The sequence below is a fragment of the Hipposideros armiger genome, unplaced genomic scaffold, assembly GCF_001890085.2.
Source record: "Hipposideros armiger isolate ML-2016 unplaced genomic scaffold, ASM189008v1 scaffold_1335, whole genome shotgun sequence".
NCBI lineage: Eukaryota > Metazoa > Chordata > Mammalia > Chiroptera > Hipposideridae > Hipposideros > Hipposideros armiger.
Window position 1 is genome coordinate 5134 of NW_017732685.1, and position 15697 is coordinate 20830.

The 15697-nt window shown below is 52.1% G+C and overlaps 1 protein-coding gene across 1 annotated transcript; it reads left to right on the plus strand.

The window, feature by feature from the left end:
• Positions 1-6154: 6154 nt before the first annotated feature.
• On the plus strand, positions 6155-15649 carry E2F1 (E2F transcription factor 1). Its single transcript, XM_019633521.1, has 7 exons — positions 6155-6561; positions 11391-11481; positions 11856-12075; positions 12891-13043; positions 13767-13881; positions 13976-14198; positions 14326-15649. Exons 1-7 carry the CDS (start codon positions 6301-6303, stop codon positions 14571-14573), a joined length of 1311 nt encoding a protein of 436 aa, XP_019489066.1. The 5' UTR covers positions 6155-6300; the 3' UTR covers positions 14574-15649.
• Positions 15650-15697: the final 48 nt, after the last annotated feature.

The window sequence follows — 15697 nt, forward strand, 5'->3', positions numbered from 1 at the left end:
TTTTTTTTGTAGTTTAAAAAAAAGATCTCTGCCTCCTCCTCTCTTTGAATATCTTAATATAAAAAGCCTTTCTCTTCCCATCCTGAGCCCTCCCTACTCACATCCCTGACTGCATTTGCCATGTCCCTGTCAACCCAGGGACCAATGCAGCAGATCAGCAGGTGTCAGCAAGAAAATGAGAGAAAGAAAAGCTGCTTGTTCCACCATGGCCAACCTCGAATGTGCTGGTGATGCTGTTGATCATGAGAGTAATCCAAGGGCTCGTGAGATACGAGGCAGGCACTATGCCTGGCACTTTTTGTACACCATATCTCATTACTTCTAAGATGCCATCAAAGATGAGGTACAACATTATTTTGAGCCCCTAAGCAAGAAAAGAGCTACTGAGACAAAATGGACGTGCCATTGATTGTATGATGCACCTCAATTTCAGAGATGTTAAAATATGAAAAAAAAAGAAAAGTCTTAGAATCAATGGAATATGGGATTGTCTCATGTACACACTGCATTGCCCTACAAATGTATTTTTCTCCTTTTCTCTGTGCCTAATCGAGTTTGGGAGACAGTGCAGGGATTGCTTCAGGAAAACTCTCCTATTCTGCAGCCTAACAAAAACAGTTTTTCTTGTCTGCTTTGGAAAAATGGAGAGATGGAGGCAAACAGCTTCAGTGATACATCTTTCATTCTTCATAACAGCTGACATTTATTGAGCACTCTCTATGTGCCAACTACTGTCTTAAGCATTTTTAATAACTAATTTAATGTCCCAATAACCCTGTCAAGTAAACACTTATTATCATTATTATCATTATTATTATCATCCCCGTTTTACAGATGAAAAAGCAGAGTCCCTCTGCCCTAAGTGCCCCCTGCCAGCTCTGCAGGCCTGGTCAGGGCATGCATAGCTACCATGTCTGGTTTACATCTTCTTCTTGGAAAAGCATAATCCCTCAGAGTTTGGGTGATGCAAAGAAAGGAGATCCCTAGAGCATAAGCTCAGGGAGTAACAGGTTGGGGGAAGGGATACTAAGACCTATCTGCTTACATTAGACCTTTGACCCTCTGTGCCACATCCCACTGAACATACTGACCGACTGATGGCCAAGGACTATGCCTGCCTCATAGCCAGGCAGCCGTTGGTTGGCACTAAGCCCCATGTCTCGTTTCAGCATAAATGCCCACTTTTTCTACTCTTCCATATCCCCATCTTCTCTTTAGTTACGTGCAAAGCAGAGGAGCTGTGCTGGTGCCGGTTGGTTCCTTGGCAGTAATATTACTAACAGTAGTTAACGTTTATTGAGTGTTTGTTTACTCTGTGCCAGGCACAGGCATCAGGGATTGCAAACTCAGATACTTGAAATGGCAAAGCAGGTAAGGTCACTGAGTGAGGCCAGCCAGGCAGGGACTATGGTGGCCTTGGAGGGTCAAGGTTCTGGCAAAATGGGGGACAGCAACTGCTTAGCACCACGATGGCCTGGCCAGTATTGCTGGATATTACGGTTTTAAAAGAAAGCCAGATATTAGAATTTTTATATAGCATTTCCAAATTTAAAATTTTCTTAACTAATTCATAATTTAGAAAAAAATACTCTGTGGGCAAATTGAATCATACCTGTTGGCCAGTTTGCAAACTCTGCTTGTCCTGTTTTCTCATTTAACTCTGACACCCATCCCGTAGGGGAGCCTTTGCCCCTTGTTCTACAGGTGGTGCAAGGAAAGTTCTTTTTTTTTTTTTTTAAAGATTTTTATTGAGGAATTGGGGGATGGGAACAGCGCTGGGGAATTGGGGGGAGGGGAACAGACAAGTTGCTGTCCTTTTGTTCTTCAGTCTAGTTGTGGAGGACGTTGCTTCACTGGCCCAAGTTGGCACCATCATTGCGCTCTTCCCGGGCGAGGCAGATCAGTCGCCGGCTTCTGGACGGCTGCTCACAGTGGCTGCTGGCCGCTCACGCTGGCTGCTGGCCGCTCACGCTGGCTGCTGGCTACACACGGTAGCCCATGGCAACCCACTGCCACAGGGGCTGCAGCCTACGCCGTCTCCGGCGACTCATGGCAGCCCAGCTCCAGGTTGAGCTGTTGTTCAGCATCTTAGCTGTAGAGGGCAGTGTCACTGGCCCTCATATGTGGGATCCGAACCGGGGCCCTCTGGCGTTCCAAGCCAGCTCTTAACCAATGCGCCATTTGGCTGGCCCAGGAAAATTCTTCAAGAGAGTAAATCATGGGGCCAGCCAGGTGGCTCAGTTGGTTAGAGCGAATGCTCTTAACAACAAGGTTGCCGATTCGACTCCTGCATGGGATGGTGGGCTGCGCCCCCACCCCCTGCAACTAGATTGAAAGTGGACATTGGACTTGGAGCTGAGCTTGCGCTCTCCACAACTAAGATTGAAGGACAACTTAACTTGGAGCTGATGGGTCCTGGAGAAACAATGTTCCCTTTCCCCAATTCCCCAATAAAATCTTATAAAAAAAAGAGAGTAAATCACTTACTCAAGGTCTTCAAGGTCATCTAGCCAAGCCACACGGTTGGGATCTGCCTGACTCCCAAGGCTTGCTCCTGTGATAGATGGCCTCTCAGATGGGTAAGAGGTCTGTGTTCAGATATAGCCAGAACTGGCACCATGACAGAATATCTCCAGGGACAGTAAACCGCCAAACAGAGAATTCAATGTAGCCATGAAGGCTCATTTGAGACAAATGTGATGTTGCAGACATAAAACTCCCTACCTCCCTCTGCCAGAACTCAACAATGGATGTCTCTGTGCCTCTTAATAAAATTAAGTCACTGCAGAATTTCTCCCAATTATGCACTCATAATGATAGGATGTTCATGTTTGGAGATTCCCCCCCGCCCCAAAGCTAAGAATGTATGTGGAATAAAGAGCTTTGAATTATTTGTGTCATTTGTCAAACTTCTTAAAGAACATATTGTGCAGGTCCATAGAAATAATTCTGACTCTTCCACTGGACTGTGAGCTCCAGGTATCAGAGATAAGTCTGTTTTGCTTCCAGCTGTTTCCCTAGCACCTAACATAATGCCTCACACATAGTAGGTATTCAATAAATATCTGTGGAATAAATGAGTAAGGCTCAGAGGAAGTGAATTGACTTGTCCAAGGTCACGCAGACCAAGGTTCCTGTTTATATCCCCCTGATTTACAAACACATGCTATCACTTTTACACCATCCTGCCTCTTGGAAAGGATCAAGCGAAAGATATCTCCAGGCCAAGGATCATGGGTTCAGGAGCTTCCACCCCTTTGGACTCCTCTAAAGTAAGGAGTTGGTGAAGGTAGTGATGGGGGTAAACACCTACTAAGTAAGCCACTATATACCATAATTCCTTTAGGAAAGTACACACTGTAATCTTGACAGCCCTGAGCCTGGCTCTTGGGGTATTTACAGAGGGTGGCGGGGTATAAAGAGCAGGCCCTGGGTTTTGCAGTGGAACAGTTTAAGTTCCCATCTCACTTCTGCTGTGTGACCTTGAACTTCAAGTGCCCCTCTCTGAGCCGCCTCCTTCCTGCACCAGGTTGATAAACAAGCTTCACTTACAGGATTATCAGGTTGAAAGGAGCTCATCAATCAGAGTGGCTGCCCAGTATGTGTGGATTTTTTGGAAGCCTACGAGCCTGAGGAGAACTGTTGACACTGAGAACAACCTTACCGAGATTAGCCAGGCTTGGGGCCAAGAGGCCCCATCTATCAGGCCTTTGCTGCTTTCAAGTGGGTATTAATAAATACAGAAGGCCCTTATCTCTTCCTTGATTGCACACTGGGAATTCTGGTCTTCACTCCTTTCTGCTGAGCAGGACAGGAAGGATTGTGGGAAGGAGGGCACCTGCTTCTACTTGGGAGGTTGTGTACTTGAATACGTTGGGGAGGACAGGGCTTTGGAAAACCCCTGGCTTTGGCCTATCCAAACCTGAATAATAGCCTTTTCATCTGCTAGGTAAGCTCATGCCCTAGGGCCTCAGTTTCCTCATCATTAAATGGGTCAAAAAAACCAATGTCTTCTTTCTCTAGCAACCAGTATAGTGCTTGGCACATGACAGGTGCTCAATAAGTGTTTGTTGAGTGACTATTGGGTATGAGAGTGCTTTCTAAAGTGAACATTGCTGTTATGCAGATTCTTTGGGAAGATGTAGAGGAAAGAGTCCATCCGGAACAGGAATGTTGCTGGTTTCTCTCACCCTCTGTCAGGGTCTGGCTTGGTTTTTTTCAAATAAGACCTACCATTCTAATGGTAGCTTTTCTATCTGGGGAGGAGAAAGGGGGACAGGCTGATCCCAGGGCTGGGAATCCAGTGTAGGCCAAATTCTATCACTGGCTGGTTTACAGGTCCCTCATGGGCCTCAATTTTCCCATTTGTACAGCAAGAGGCTACTAGTCTCTATGGTCCCTTCTGGGGCTGACACGGTCTAGGATTGCAGTGAGTAATTTCACAAACTGTTTAGGAAACTCCTGTTTTCCTAAACCACCTCATAGTTTATAAAACACTTTCAGATCCCTTATGCTTTTCATCCCCATCTCATAAATGATGAATTGAAGCTGAGAAGTGTCCTTGAGGGGCTGTAATTTGAGGCATCACCACACATTTTGGTTATACAGGTATACCAATTTGTTCTCAAATATGAATGGGCATAAAAACCACCTGGAATGGGGCTGGGGGATTGGTTGTGAAAATGTGCACTTAGAGATTCTAAATTGGCAGGGGCTGGGGTTGGGCCCAAAGTTAACAAGCATCCAGCTGAGTCTGAAACCAGGGCCTCCAGTTGCATTCTAATAGCCTCTGGCATCAGCCTGTTTCCTATCATAACCCCTCTCAGCACCTGCTCTGAGCTGTGCTCAGACCAGTGTTGGAAGGAGGCCCTATTGGAGTTCCCATTCTGGTAGGGGAGGCAGATGGAGAAACCGAGTGTGGTCAGTGCTGGAACAGAGGCAGCATCCAGCAATAAAGGAAGTAACTGTGGAGGGCTCTCACGAGGAAGTGATGTTTATACTGGGCCTAGGGCTTTGATTCTTGTTTGTGTCATAGCTGTTTTTTGTGTATGTGGGGCATCCCCACCAGATGGCAGGCAAGTTCATTAACATTATCAAGTCTTACATATCTCTGCCTTCAGTGCTGGCACAAGGCCTGGCACAGAAGAGAGAAAACAATATTGGTCAAATCAGCTGACCTGAGCAATAAAAAGGGCTAATGGAAAGATCCCAGGGCCTATGGAATAAACACATTTTCATGCTCAGCACCCTCACCTCCTCCCTTTGTGAGATCTAACATGGAGTTAGTGTAATGATGGAAATTCCTCATCTTATTGCAAACATTTAACTCTTTGTTCCTCCTCCTCCCTTCTTTGACAGACTCCCTTCTTTATTGAGCTCCTCAAGATCTGAACTAAGAATGGGGCACAGAGCAGGCTCTCAAAACGTTTGTTGAATGAATGAATGCATGCGTGCATGCATGAATGAATGTATGAATGAATGAATGAGTTCAAGCAGAAGCTGTGCTTTGGCTACTGAAGATGAAAGGTGGCTTGGAGGAAAACCTCAAGCTGTAATGGGCCAGACATCCCTCCCCATTTCCTGGCAGCCCCCTTCTGCTTGTGTTCTGGGTGAGAAGGATAGGGCGGGCATAGGATTTGAAAGTAAATGATAAAAGTGGGGCAAGCTGAGGATGGGAGATGTGGCTGGGGCTTTGGAAGTGGGCCTGAGACCCCAGAAAAGGGAGGCAGTTTCTAGAGATCTGGGCTGAGGGCGTTGGGGGCTACAGGTGTGTGGAGGGTGTCTGGGGGTCATGTAGGGTCCGGGGACGGTGAGATGTGTACAGTGGACATTCGGTACTAAAGGTCTTCATAGAGGGATAAGCGGGTGGGGTGTGTCGAGGCGGGAGCCGGGCCACCACGCCTCGCGCAAGGGCCGTCCCGTCTGGGGGCAGGGAGTGTGAACGCTCTTGGCACCGCCCCGACAAAGCCTGCGCGCGCCCGGACCCGCGATTGGCCGCGCTTACTCGCCCTGACGCCCCATCCCGCCCTCCGCCGCCGGTCCGGCACGCTGCAGCCAATACGCGACATCGCCGTCGCCTCCGTCACAGCCCGGACAGCCAATGGTTACAGCGCTCGGCGGCTCGTGGCTCTTTCGCGGCAAAAAGGATTTGGCGCGCAAAAGTGGCCGGGACTTTGCAGGCAGCGGCGGCCGGGGGCGGAGCGGGATCCGGAGCGGGATCAAGCCCTAGCCGCGGCCTGCCGCCATGGGCCCGCGCCGCCGCCGCCGCCTGCCACCCGGGCCGCGCGGGCCGTGAGCGCCATGGCCGTGGCCGGGGCCCCCGCGGGCGGCCCATGCGCGCCGGCGCTGGAGGCCCTGCTCGGGGCCGGCGCGCTGCGGCTGCTCGACTCCTCGCAGATCGTCATCATCTCCACGGCGCAGGACGCCAGCGCCCCACCGGCCCCCGCTGGCCCTGCAGCGCCCGCTGCGGGTCCCTGCGACCCCGACCTGCTACTCTTCGCCACGCCGCAGGCGCCCCGGCCCACACCCAGCGCGCCGCGTCCTGCGCTCGGCCGCCCGCCGGTACGGATACCAGGGACACTGGGCCGAGTGTGCTGCTTGGACCCCCATGCAGACCCGGGTGGGACGCGGTTTTGGGATGGGAGGCAGCTGGGGCGGGGGAGGGGTGGGCTGAGGCGCCGGGGCTGGGTAGTGACCAGCCTAGGTTGGGCCTCCATGCCCCGCCCCGGGGTGCCGAGTGACCTCGGGCCAGTCCCTGTTTGCTCCTCTGCTGTGGGCCTCAGTTTCCTCACCGAAGCGGGTCAGACTCAGTAATAATAATGGCCCACGTGTATACAACCGGCGCTGCCTGTATGCCAGGCCTCTGGCCGACTTCAAATCAACTAAAACTCACAACAGTGGTGTGAGCTTGGTGTTGTCACTGCTCTTCTGAACTGAGGCCCAGAGGCCGGAAGTGATTTGCCCTTGGTCACACGGCTACAAGTGGTGGGACTGGGGTTTTAACTGAGGCCTGCTGGCTTTACACCAGAACTTGTGGCTAGGTAATGGGTATGGCTGCTTGGGGAGGTAAAGGGAGGCGTCCTGGGGTCAGACTGCTGAAGAGCCATTGAGGGGGCCCTTCTTCCTATCTGGATGCTGGACTGCCAGGTGCAGGCCTGGGCCTCTGGGGACAGGCCTCCTGGCGGGGAGGCCTTCTCTGCAGTGGCGGGGTGGCTGGGCCAGCTGCTGATCCCCTCCCTCTGCCTGTCCTTCCATCTGCCATCCTCCACCCTCCCGGGCCCTGGTTGCCATGGAACCTCATTAGTCAGGCAGGCAGACCCCTGTGCCCTGGTGGAGGTACTGGTGGGCTTGGCCTCTGGAAGCTGGAGAAGAGGCCCCCAGTGCCAGGGGAGAGTAAACGTCCTGGGGAGATGTCTTAAGAAAGTGCTTCCTGAGCAACAAGAGGCTCAAGATCAGTTCAGATTGGGGGGCCCAGAAGAGGTGGCTGAATTACATGGGGAGAAAGTGGAGGCCTAGAAGGACCTGTGGGCTGCAGGACAGGGCAGGGAGACCAGTTTGACTGGTCCCATCTCTGGGTGAAGGTGGGGCACAGACAGGCAGGATGGGGGTCTCAGCAGGAGGCTTGGAGTAAGTAAGAGAGGTGAGGCAGAGCCTAGGGCAAGGAGACGGATGCTGCCCCACTGCTGATGGTGGCCTAGGTGGCAGCTGGTCCCTGAAGCATCCCTTAACTCTCTTGGCCCCATGCCCAGTGCTGCCTCCCTTCCAGAATCACCAAGATGCTAATAATAATAACAATAGCAGCACCATTGTTTTTGAGACTGTTTTGTTTGTCAGGCTCTGTGCCAAGCATTTACCCAATTAGCTCTTTTAATCCTCTTATCAGCCTTCCCCTTTTACAGATGGGGAAGCTGAGGCCTAGAGATGTTAGCGCCTTCCATAGTCATTCAGTTAGTGAGTGGTGGGACCAGTCCACATTTTCTGAGCAGTTAACCGTTGGGATGCCTTACCTCCTGGAGATGCTAAGAGAGGTTGGAGGAAGCCCAGGGACCCTTTCCCCTAATCAGTGATGAAGGGGGTGGGGATTGTACCAGGGTCTGATCCCCTGGCTTGACTCCTTATACCCCAGTGGCCTGTCCCTGCGGGTACCATATTGGGGTCTGAACAAATATCCTCCATTTAGCTGACTTGATAAGTACTCAGCAGGCCCAAGCTGGGTCCTGCCCTCAGGGAGCTGAACTCCAGTTTCAGAGGGACTGCCAAGGCCTGGGTTGAAGAAACATGCCCTCTGCTCCACTCATTCAACAGTTGAGTTAGTGAGTGCCCAGGAGGTAGTAGGCACAGAGTAAGGGGTCTCTGCCGTCACAGTACTTAAGGGCTAGTGGGCATTTTCTGTAGGTGGGCAGGCAGGGGTGGGAGGTGGTACCATCCTGGAGCTGAAGTCCAGAAAAATCGGCCCCGCTTTTTCCCTCCAGGCCTCCCCACCCCCAATTCTTGCACCCGGGGTAACCACTGGCCATGTGAGCTGTGGCCTCCACCTATCCGCGGGTGTTTGGGGCCGTCCCTGAAACAAGCTATAGGCTCAGCTTCTGCACCAGTGAGCGTTCATTGAGTACCTCCTGCATAGAGACTGCAGTTCAGCCATTCCTCCTGGCCCTTCCTGTCCACCTCTACCCTGTTAAAAAAACTATAATACATATTGACTATATAAAAAGTGAATAGACTAAAAAGGTGAAGGGGGCAGGGTCCCAGTCCTATCCATTATTGTTTCTGTTTTCTTTTCCTAAACCTATTTTTATTTTTAGGTGGTTATGGCAGTTTTTCTAAAATTTCAAAAATGGTAGCTTTTCATTTATTTCCATGTTCAAACAGTGTACCATTCACGCTGTACAGATAAGGCAGCAAGCCCCATGGTCCTCCCTTGCACACGTAGGTTACCTCTGAAATGCATGCTATCATAATAGAAACTGAATCAGAGGAAAACGTTTTTTGAGCTTTTTTTAGTCCAAAAAAGGTTTATATACATGCATTGCCCTAAAACAATGTTTTTTTGGTCAATGTCTGTGAGAGGTTTCTGTCGACCTGCCTCAGTCCTTGAGAGCTGCGTGGTATTCCAGGGTCTGGCTGAACCAGTTTCTGTAGCCCCCTCCCATGGATGGGTATTTGAGTCATCCGATTTTTTTCACCAGTGTTCTGTGTGTGTCCTCACCCCTGCCTTGTGGGGCCCCTGTGCTGGGATCTCTAGAAGAGTGTTGGGAGAAAGTCATCGGTCTGCCTGAGACCTTGTTTTCGGCTGTGGCGTTGACCTGCCCTCAGGGTGGACAAGAGCCTGGGGAATAGGAAGGAGGGGTGCACTTGGCAGGAACCTGCTAGGTAGGGTTCAGGCCCTAGGGGCAAGGCTGGAGAGGGGGAACATGCTGGTTGGTTTTGGGGGGGCCTGGCTTCTGGACGAGGCTCTAGGGAGGCAGGACCTGTGGTGGATATTAACATGGGCTCTGCGCCAGCCCATTACAGTTCAAATCCTGCCTCCACTTCTCACTGTGTGACCTGTCTGAGGTGCAGGCTCCTCGTGAAGGAGGTCACGATAGCTGCTGCAAGGCTGGTGAGAGGGTTTGATGAGCAAATGCAGGTTGAAGCAGTTACTTAGCAGTGCTCAGTAAGTACCCAGGAAGTACCCAGCATGTGTTAGCTCTCCTATCCCTAGGACACCTGAAGGAATCCACGGATGTGTGTGTGAGAGGGAGCGTCCGCATCCATCAGCATGCGGGGAGGTTCATTCAGCAAACGTTTGTTTGCTTGTTTTTAGCTGAGCCATCCTGCCTCCTGTTGGCAGCTCAGCTCAGGCCGGGAATTGAACCGGCAACCCTGTTGCTCAGAGCTCGCACTCTTGAGCGAGCTCTTAATCAACTGAACCATTTGGCTGGCCCAGCAAACATTTGTTGATGCTCAGACCCAGTGTCTGTCTCTGAGGGGCTCTCTGGCTTCTTGGTGAGACAAACACATCTGCAGAAATCTGTAGTGAGAGACAACGTGAGGAAAAGGTTAGATTTGAAGCAGTTCAGAGGGAGGTGGAATGTACTGCAGGATCAGACAGATTTAAGTGATGGGTACCTGTCCACAGAGATGAAAGGAGTAGGTATGAAGGATAGGAGGGAGGGAGGGAGGCAGGCAGGCAGGCAGGCGAGGGCAGTCGGGGAGGGAACCAGCGTGGGCTAAGCCTTGGAGGCACAGGTTTGTGAAGAAACATATCTCAGGAGAAGTTCATGTGGAGAAGTGGTAATAGATGTGGGTACTGAGGTGGAGGGGGACAGATGGAGGCGGGCAGACCAGTGGGGAGACGCCTGAATGGTCCAGATGGGAGATGGTAGTGGCTCTGGTGATGGGATTACTTGGCAAGTAGATACGATGAGATCAGCAGTTGGGCTGAACCAGGTTCTAGCTTGGGGGAACCCTGTGGATGGGGGAGGGGAGGGTATATCTGGGTTTGGATGTGTTTAAGATGCCTGTGAGACTTTTGGGGGGTCCTGGGTGGGAACCCTGGCTTTGCTACTTCTTTGGCTGTATGACCTTGGGCCTCTCTGGGCTTCAGTTGCTTTATCTGTAAAATGGTACCATTACTATACTGGTCTGCTGGTCTGTAAGATGGCAAGAACTACTTGCTGCCATGTTCATAGATAGTCAGAAACCAGGGAGAGGTGGTGACTTGCCCAAAGGACCTGTATTCAAATGGCTTAAAACATTTATTATGACATAGTTCCTATGGATCAGGAATTCATGAGAGACTTAGCTGGGTGCTTCTGGCTCAGGGTCTGTTCTGAGGTGGCAGCCAAAATGTTGGCCTGGGCCACAGAAGGCAGTACTAGGGCTGGAGGATTTGTTTCTGAGTTCACCCATGTTGGGAGGAGGCCTCAGTTCCTTGCCACTTGTCCTTAGGGCTACTTGAGGGCCTGCATGACATGGCAGCTGACTCCCCGCACAGTGAGTGATCCAGAATAGCAAGGAGGAAGGTCCAGTGGGTCTCTGACCCAGTCTCAGAGGTGACATACCATCACTTCCACCATACTCAGCTCTTAAGAAGCAAGTTACCAGATCTGGCCCATATTTAAGGGGAGGAGAATTAGGCTCCATCTTTTGAAAGGAGGAGCATCAGAAAATTTACAGACGTATTTTAAAACCACTACAAGCCCCCAGGTAGGTAGTGGTAGAGCTGGGACTTGAACTCGGGTCTTCTGTTCTATCCTGTGTGGTAGGATTGTGTCCCCTAGGATCTCTGCCTCACACACATAGGCATCCTAGTAGAGAAACTGAGATGGAGTGGCCCAGGAGCCTCAGGCAGGTCTCTTAGGGCCTCATTCTCCTGGTTACTGGGTATCTTCCCATTGTTTTTGCCGCAGGTGAAGCGGAGGCTGGACCTGGAAACTGACCATCAATACCTGGCTGAGAGTAGTGGGCCAGCCCGGGGCAGAGGCCGTCACCCAGGAAAAGGTACCCATGGACCTCAGGCTGGAGCAGGCCCCCTGACTGGGCCCATGTTGGGGGTGTGGGCAGACAGACATACTTGCAAACTAAGTTTTAGTCTGTCAGGCCTGGGCCTTAGCCAGGCCTCTGGGGGCCCCAAGGGGCAGCTGGAGTGGCCGCCTGGCATGGCTTCTCTAGGCCCCAGGGGATGGGGAATTCCCCAGCCTGAAGAGAAATGCTGTGGTGGGTAGGCAGCAGCCATAGGGCCTCCCTGCTTGGCCTCATCAAGGGAAGCAGCCATCTGTCCTCCCACCCCCATCCTGTCTTGCATTGCCAGAGGGGCTGGTTCAGCTGGGGGTGGAGATGCTGCTGAGGGACCCTGCCCTGCTTGGCACCCCCAGGTATGAAATCCCCAGGGGAGAAGTCCCGCTATGAAACATCACTGAATCTGACCACCAAACGCTTCCTGGAGCTGCTGAGTCGCTCGGCTGATGGTGTTGTTGACCTGAACTGGGCAGCCGAGGTGCTGAAGGTGCAAAAACGGCGCATCTACGACATCACCAATGTCCTCGAGGGCATCCAGCTCATTGCCAAGAAGTCTAAGAACCACATCCAGTGGCTGTAGGTACCTGCCAAACAGGAGGGTGGCAGGGATCCGCTGGTGGCTGCAACCCTATCTGATATCTGGGGAAACCAAGGCTTAGAGAGGAGAGGTGTTTTCCCTGAGGTGACAAATGCAGGAAAGTATACAAATCTTGCATATCCAGCTCAGTGCAGCCTTACATATTTCTTCACTTGGGTAACCACCATCCAGATCAGGATAAAGAACATTTCCAGCACCCCGAGAGGTGCTGCGTTTCCTTCTTAGTTGGTACCCACTCCTCATATACCAGGTGACCACTATTCTGGCTTCTCTTGCCATTAATGGGATTGTCTAACATAGCTGTTTTAGTCTTAATTCTTGTTTTATTTTTTCCTCCTTGCCTCTTTCCCTGGCCAGCCTACTTCCCTCTCCTTGACACATCTGCCTTTTCAGTTTTTACTAGATCGTTCCATTCTGCATCCTTTTTTCTCTTTTCACTTGACAACATGTTTTAGAAGTGCTTTCATGTCTGTATATCTAATGTATTCTCATCCTTTTATATGACTGTGGTATTCCATGGCATTCCTGCCATCATTTACTTATCCAGCCTCCTCTTAGGGACGGATGGGTGTTTTACAAACATTCAGGCCTGAGTTGAAACCCATGCCAGTCTGACTTGGAGCTCAGCTTCAGTCCTCTGCTGTTTGCCAGCTGACGAGCCAGACCCAGTGAGGGGCAAGGGGTTGCCTGGGTCTCACAGAACAGAGGCAGCAGCAGCAGACTGGGTGCAGAGGGTCAGGGCCCCTGGACAGAGGGACCAGGAGCTGCTAACCCTCCCTGTGGCTCCCCACAGAGGCAGCCATGCAGCTGTGGGGATTGGTGGGCGGCTTGAAGGACTGACCCAGGACCTCCAGCAGCTGCAGGAGAATGAGCGGCAGCTGGACCACCTGATCCACATCTGTACCACGCAGCTGCGGCTGCTCTCTGAGGACACCGACAACCAGCGATATCCTTGGACTTTGTGGAGGCCAGGCCCGGTGTGCTCAGGTGGGACTAGAGAGGCTACCCCAGGCCCTGATTCAGGAGAGGGCTCTGGCTTTGGAAGCAAGTCCTGGCTCAGCATTTACTCACTGTGTCATGCTGAACAAGTTATTTAACCTCTCTGAGCCGCAGCTTCATCTGTAAAAGGGGGTGGGGAATCCAATCCCAAAATGGCACAGATTAAAACAAAAGCTAGTACCAGCAATAATGAACATTTAGTACAGTGATTCAGTACGTGGTTGTAGCTTCAGGGTTGGAGATAGAAGTTTTTATTTGTCTTCCATTCACAGAAATAGAAACTTTATTTAAAAATAAGATGGCTTTTTTTTTTAGAGTGCATCCCTAAATTATGTTTATAAGCTTTGGAGACAACCACTGATTGACACCAAAATTATGGGTCAGAATAAATTCTCAGCACCAGGCCTAGAGTTGTATTAAGTAATTTACATGAAACTAATATTGCATGCAGCCATCATTACCTTGGGATTAGATGGGTAGAATGGTCTCATCATACAGATGTGGAAATTGAGGCTCAGGGGCCCAAGATAGGCTTGAGTACCAACTGTGTGCCAGGCCCTGGGGTTGGGAATGGAAAAGACAGGAGTACTAGGCAAGTGTGGGCTCTGCCTTAGCTGTCTGGGTAGGTGGCCTAAGAGGTCAAAGGTCATGTGTCCTTAACTCCACCAACCCTGGCCTACGTGACCTGCCAGGACCTTCGTAGTATCGCAGACCCTGCAGAGCAGATGGTCATGGTGATCAAGGCCCCTCCCGAGACCCAGCTTCAAGCCATGGACTCCTCAGAGGTGAGACATGGGACCCCGAGCCCCGTCAGGATAGGTGGGGCTGGGATGTCGGTCAGCTGAGCCTCCGTTTACCCTGCCTGCTGCCTCCACCCAGACCTTTCAGATCTCCCTTAAGAGCAAACAAGGCCCCATCGATGTTTTCCTGTGCCCTGAGGAGAGTGAGGGCGGGATCAGCCCCAGGAAGACCCCATCCCAGGGGGCACCTTCTGGGGAGGAGGACAGGGCAGCTGACCCTGCCACCACAGTGCCACCACCATCATCTCCCACCTCATCCCCTGCCACGGATCCCAGCCAGTCCCTGCTCAGCCTGGAGCAAGGTGGGTGAAGGGTGGGTGGATGGGGTGGGGCAGGGCCCCTCTCCTAGGTGGGTGGGCAGGCATGACAGCCCCATCTGCCCTCCCTGCTGGGGTGTCCCTGGCCTATGATGCTCCCCCATCTCTCCAGAACCTCTGCTTTCCCGGATGGGCAGCTTGCGGGCCCCTGTGGACGAGGACCGCCTGTCCCCGCTGGTGGCTGCCGACTCTCTCCTGGAGCATGTGCGGGAGGACTTCTCTGGCCTTCTGCCTGAGGAGTTCATAAGCCTGTCTCCCCCCCACGAGGCCCTCGACTACCACTTTGGCCTTGAGGAGGGCGAGGGCATCAGAGACCTTTTTGACTGTGACTTTGGGGACCTCACCCCCCTGGATTTCTGATGGGGCTTAAGGGCACCAGGGCTCCCTGAGGTGCCCACCCTGCCTTTGCAGTCCTGGAGCCTCCTGCCCCTGGCCATCTTCTCACCATGATTGGAAACTTTTAATTTATACCCCTCTCTACTATCTCCAGAAGCTTCTAGCTCTGGAGTCTGGCTGCTGCCAAGAGGCTGAGCAAGCCAGGAAGGGAAGGATTCTCTGTTTGTGGTGTGTATGTGCATGCACCCGGCACCCAACATGTGTGTACATGGGGTGAGTGCTATGTGAGCATGTGTGTGTGCATGTACCGGGGAATGAAGGTGAACACATCTGTGTGTGCACTGAAAACACGCCCCAGTGTGTCCACGTGTGTGTGCATGAGCCCATGTGTGCGCGTGGTGGGGTCTCTAACTGCACTTTTGGTCTCCTTGCTCCAGGGGCCCCATGAGGCCCAGGGTGGCCACCTGCCCCCAGAATCCTGCGTGCTGACCAAGCCAGGTGGTGAGGCCTTGGCCTGCTTGTTTGCAGGACAACGAGAGCACTTCTGTCGTCTGCAAGGTTTTTCTGATCGAAGCTTTAATGGAGTGTTATTTATTTATCAAGGCCTCTTTGGCAAGCCTGGGGCCCCAGCAAAGGGTAGGAGGGATGTGGGGCTGATGTCCCAGCTCCCTATATCCCTGAGTGAGGGCAGGCATCCCTGAGCTGTTCTTTGCCCCACTCTGAAGGAGCTGAGGCCTGAGCGGTTTATTTATTGGGAAAGGGAGACAGACTGACTGACTGACAGCCATGGGTGGATGGAGGGGGTGGTCCCTCCCTAGGGGGGGTGATCACTGCAGGGCTCCGGCTTCACCCCCAAGGATGGATGTGAGATGGGAGAGGTGAGTGGGGGACCTTTACTGACAGGGTGGGCGGGAAGGATGGGTGAAGGGCCTCCCCCACAGCCCAGACCACAGGGGCCCCTCCTGTGGCATTCGAAGTGCCCCACTCCCTTACTCCACTTCTCGCTCTGCCCCCACCCTCCAATCTGCACTTTGATTTGCCTTCGTAACAGCTCTGTTCCCTCCTGCTTTGGTTTTAATAAATATTTTGATGGTGTTTGGGCTGGGTTTTGGGACTCTGTACTGGGAACAAATCTGGGGGTGGGAGAG

What these genes read in the sequence shown, in the direction of transcription:
- E2F1 (XM_019633521.1), top strand. Translation starts at nt 6,301, where the DNA reads ATGGCCGTGGCCGGGGCCCCCGCGGGCGGCCCATGCGCGCCGGCGCTG. An exon ending in AAGAACCACATCCAGTGGCT is followed by an intron (nt 12,076 to 12,890) that starts GTAGGTACCTGC and finishes GGCTCCCCACAG; the next exon opens with AGGCAGCCATGCAGCTGTGG. An exon ending in CCTGCTCAGCCTGGAGCAAG is followed by an intron (nt 14,199 to 14,325) that starts GTGGGTGAAGGG and finishes CCATCTCTCCAG; the next exon opens with AACCTCTGCTTTCCCGGATG.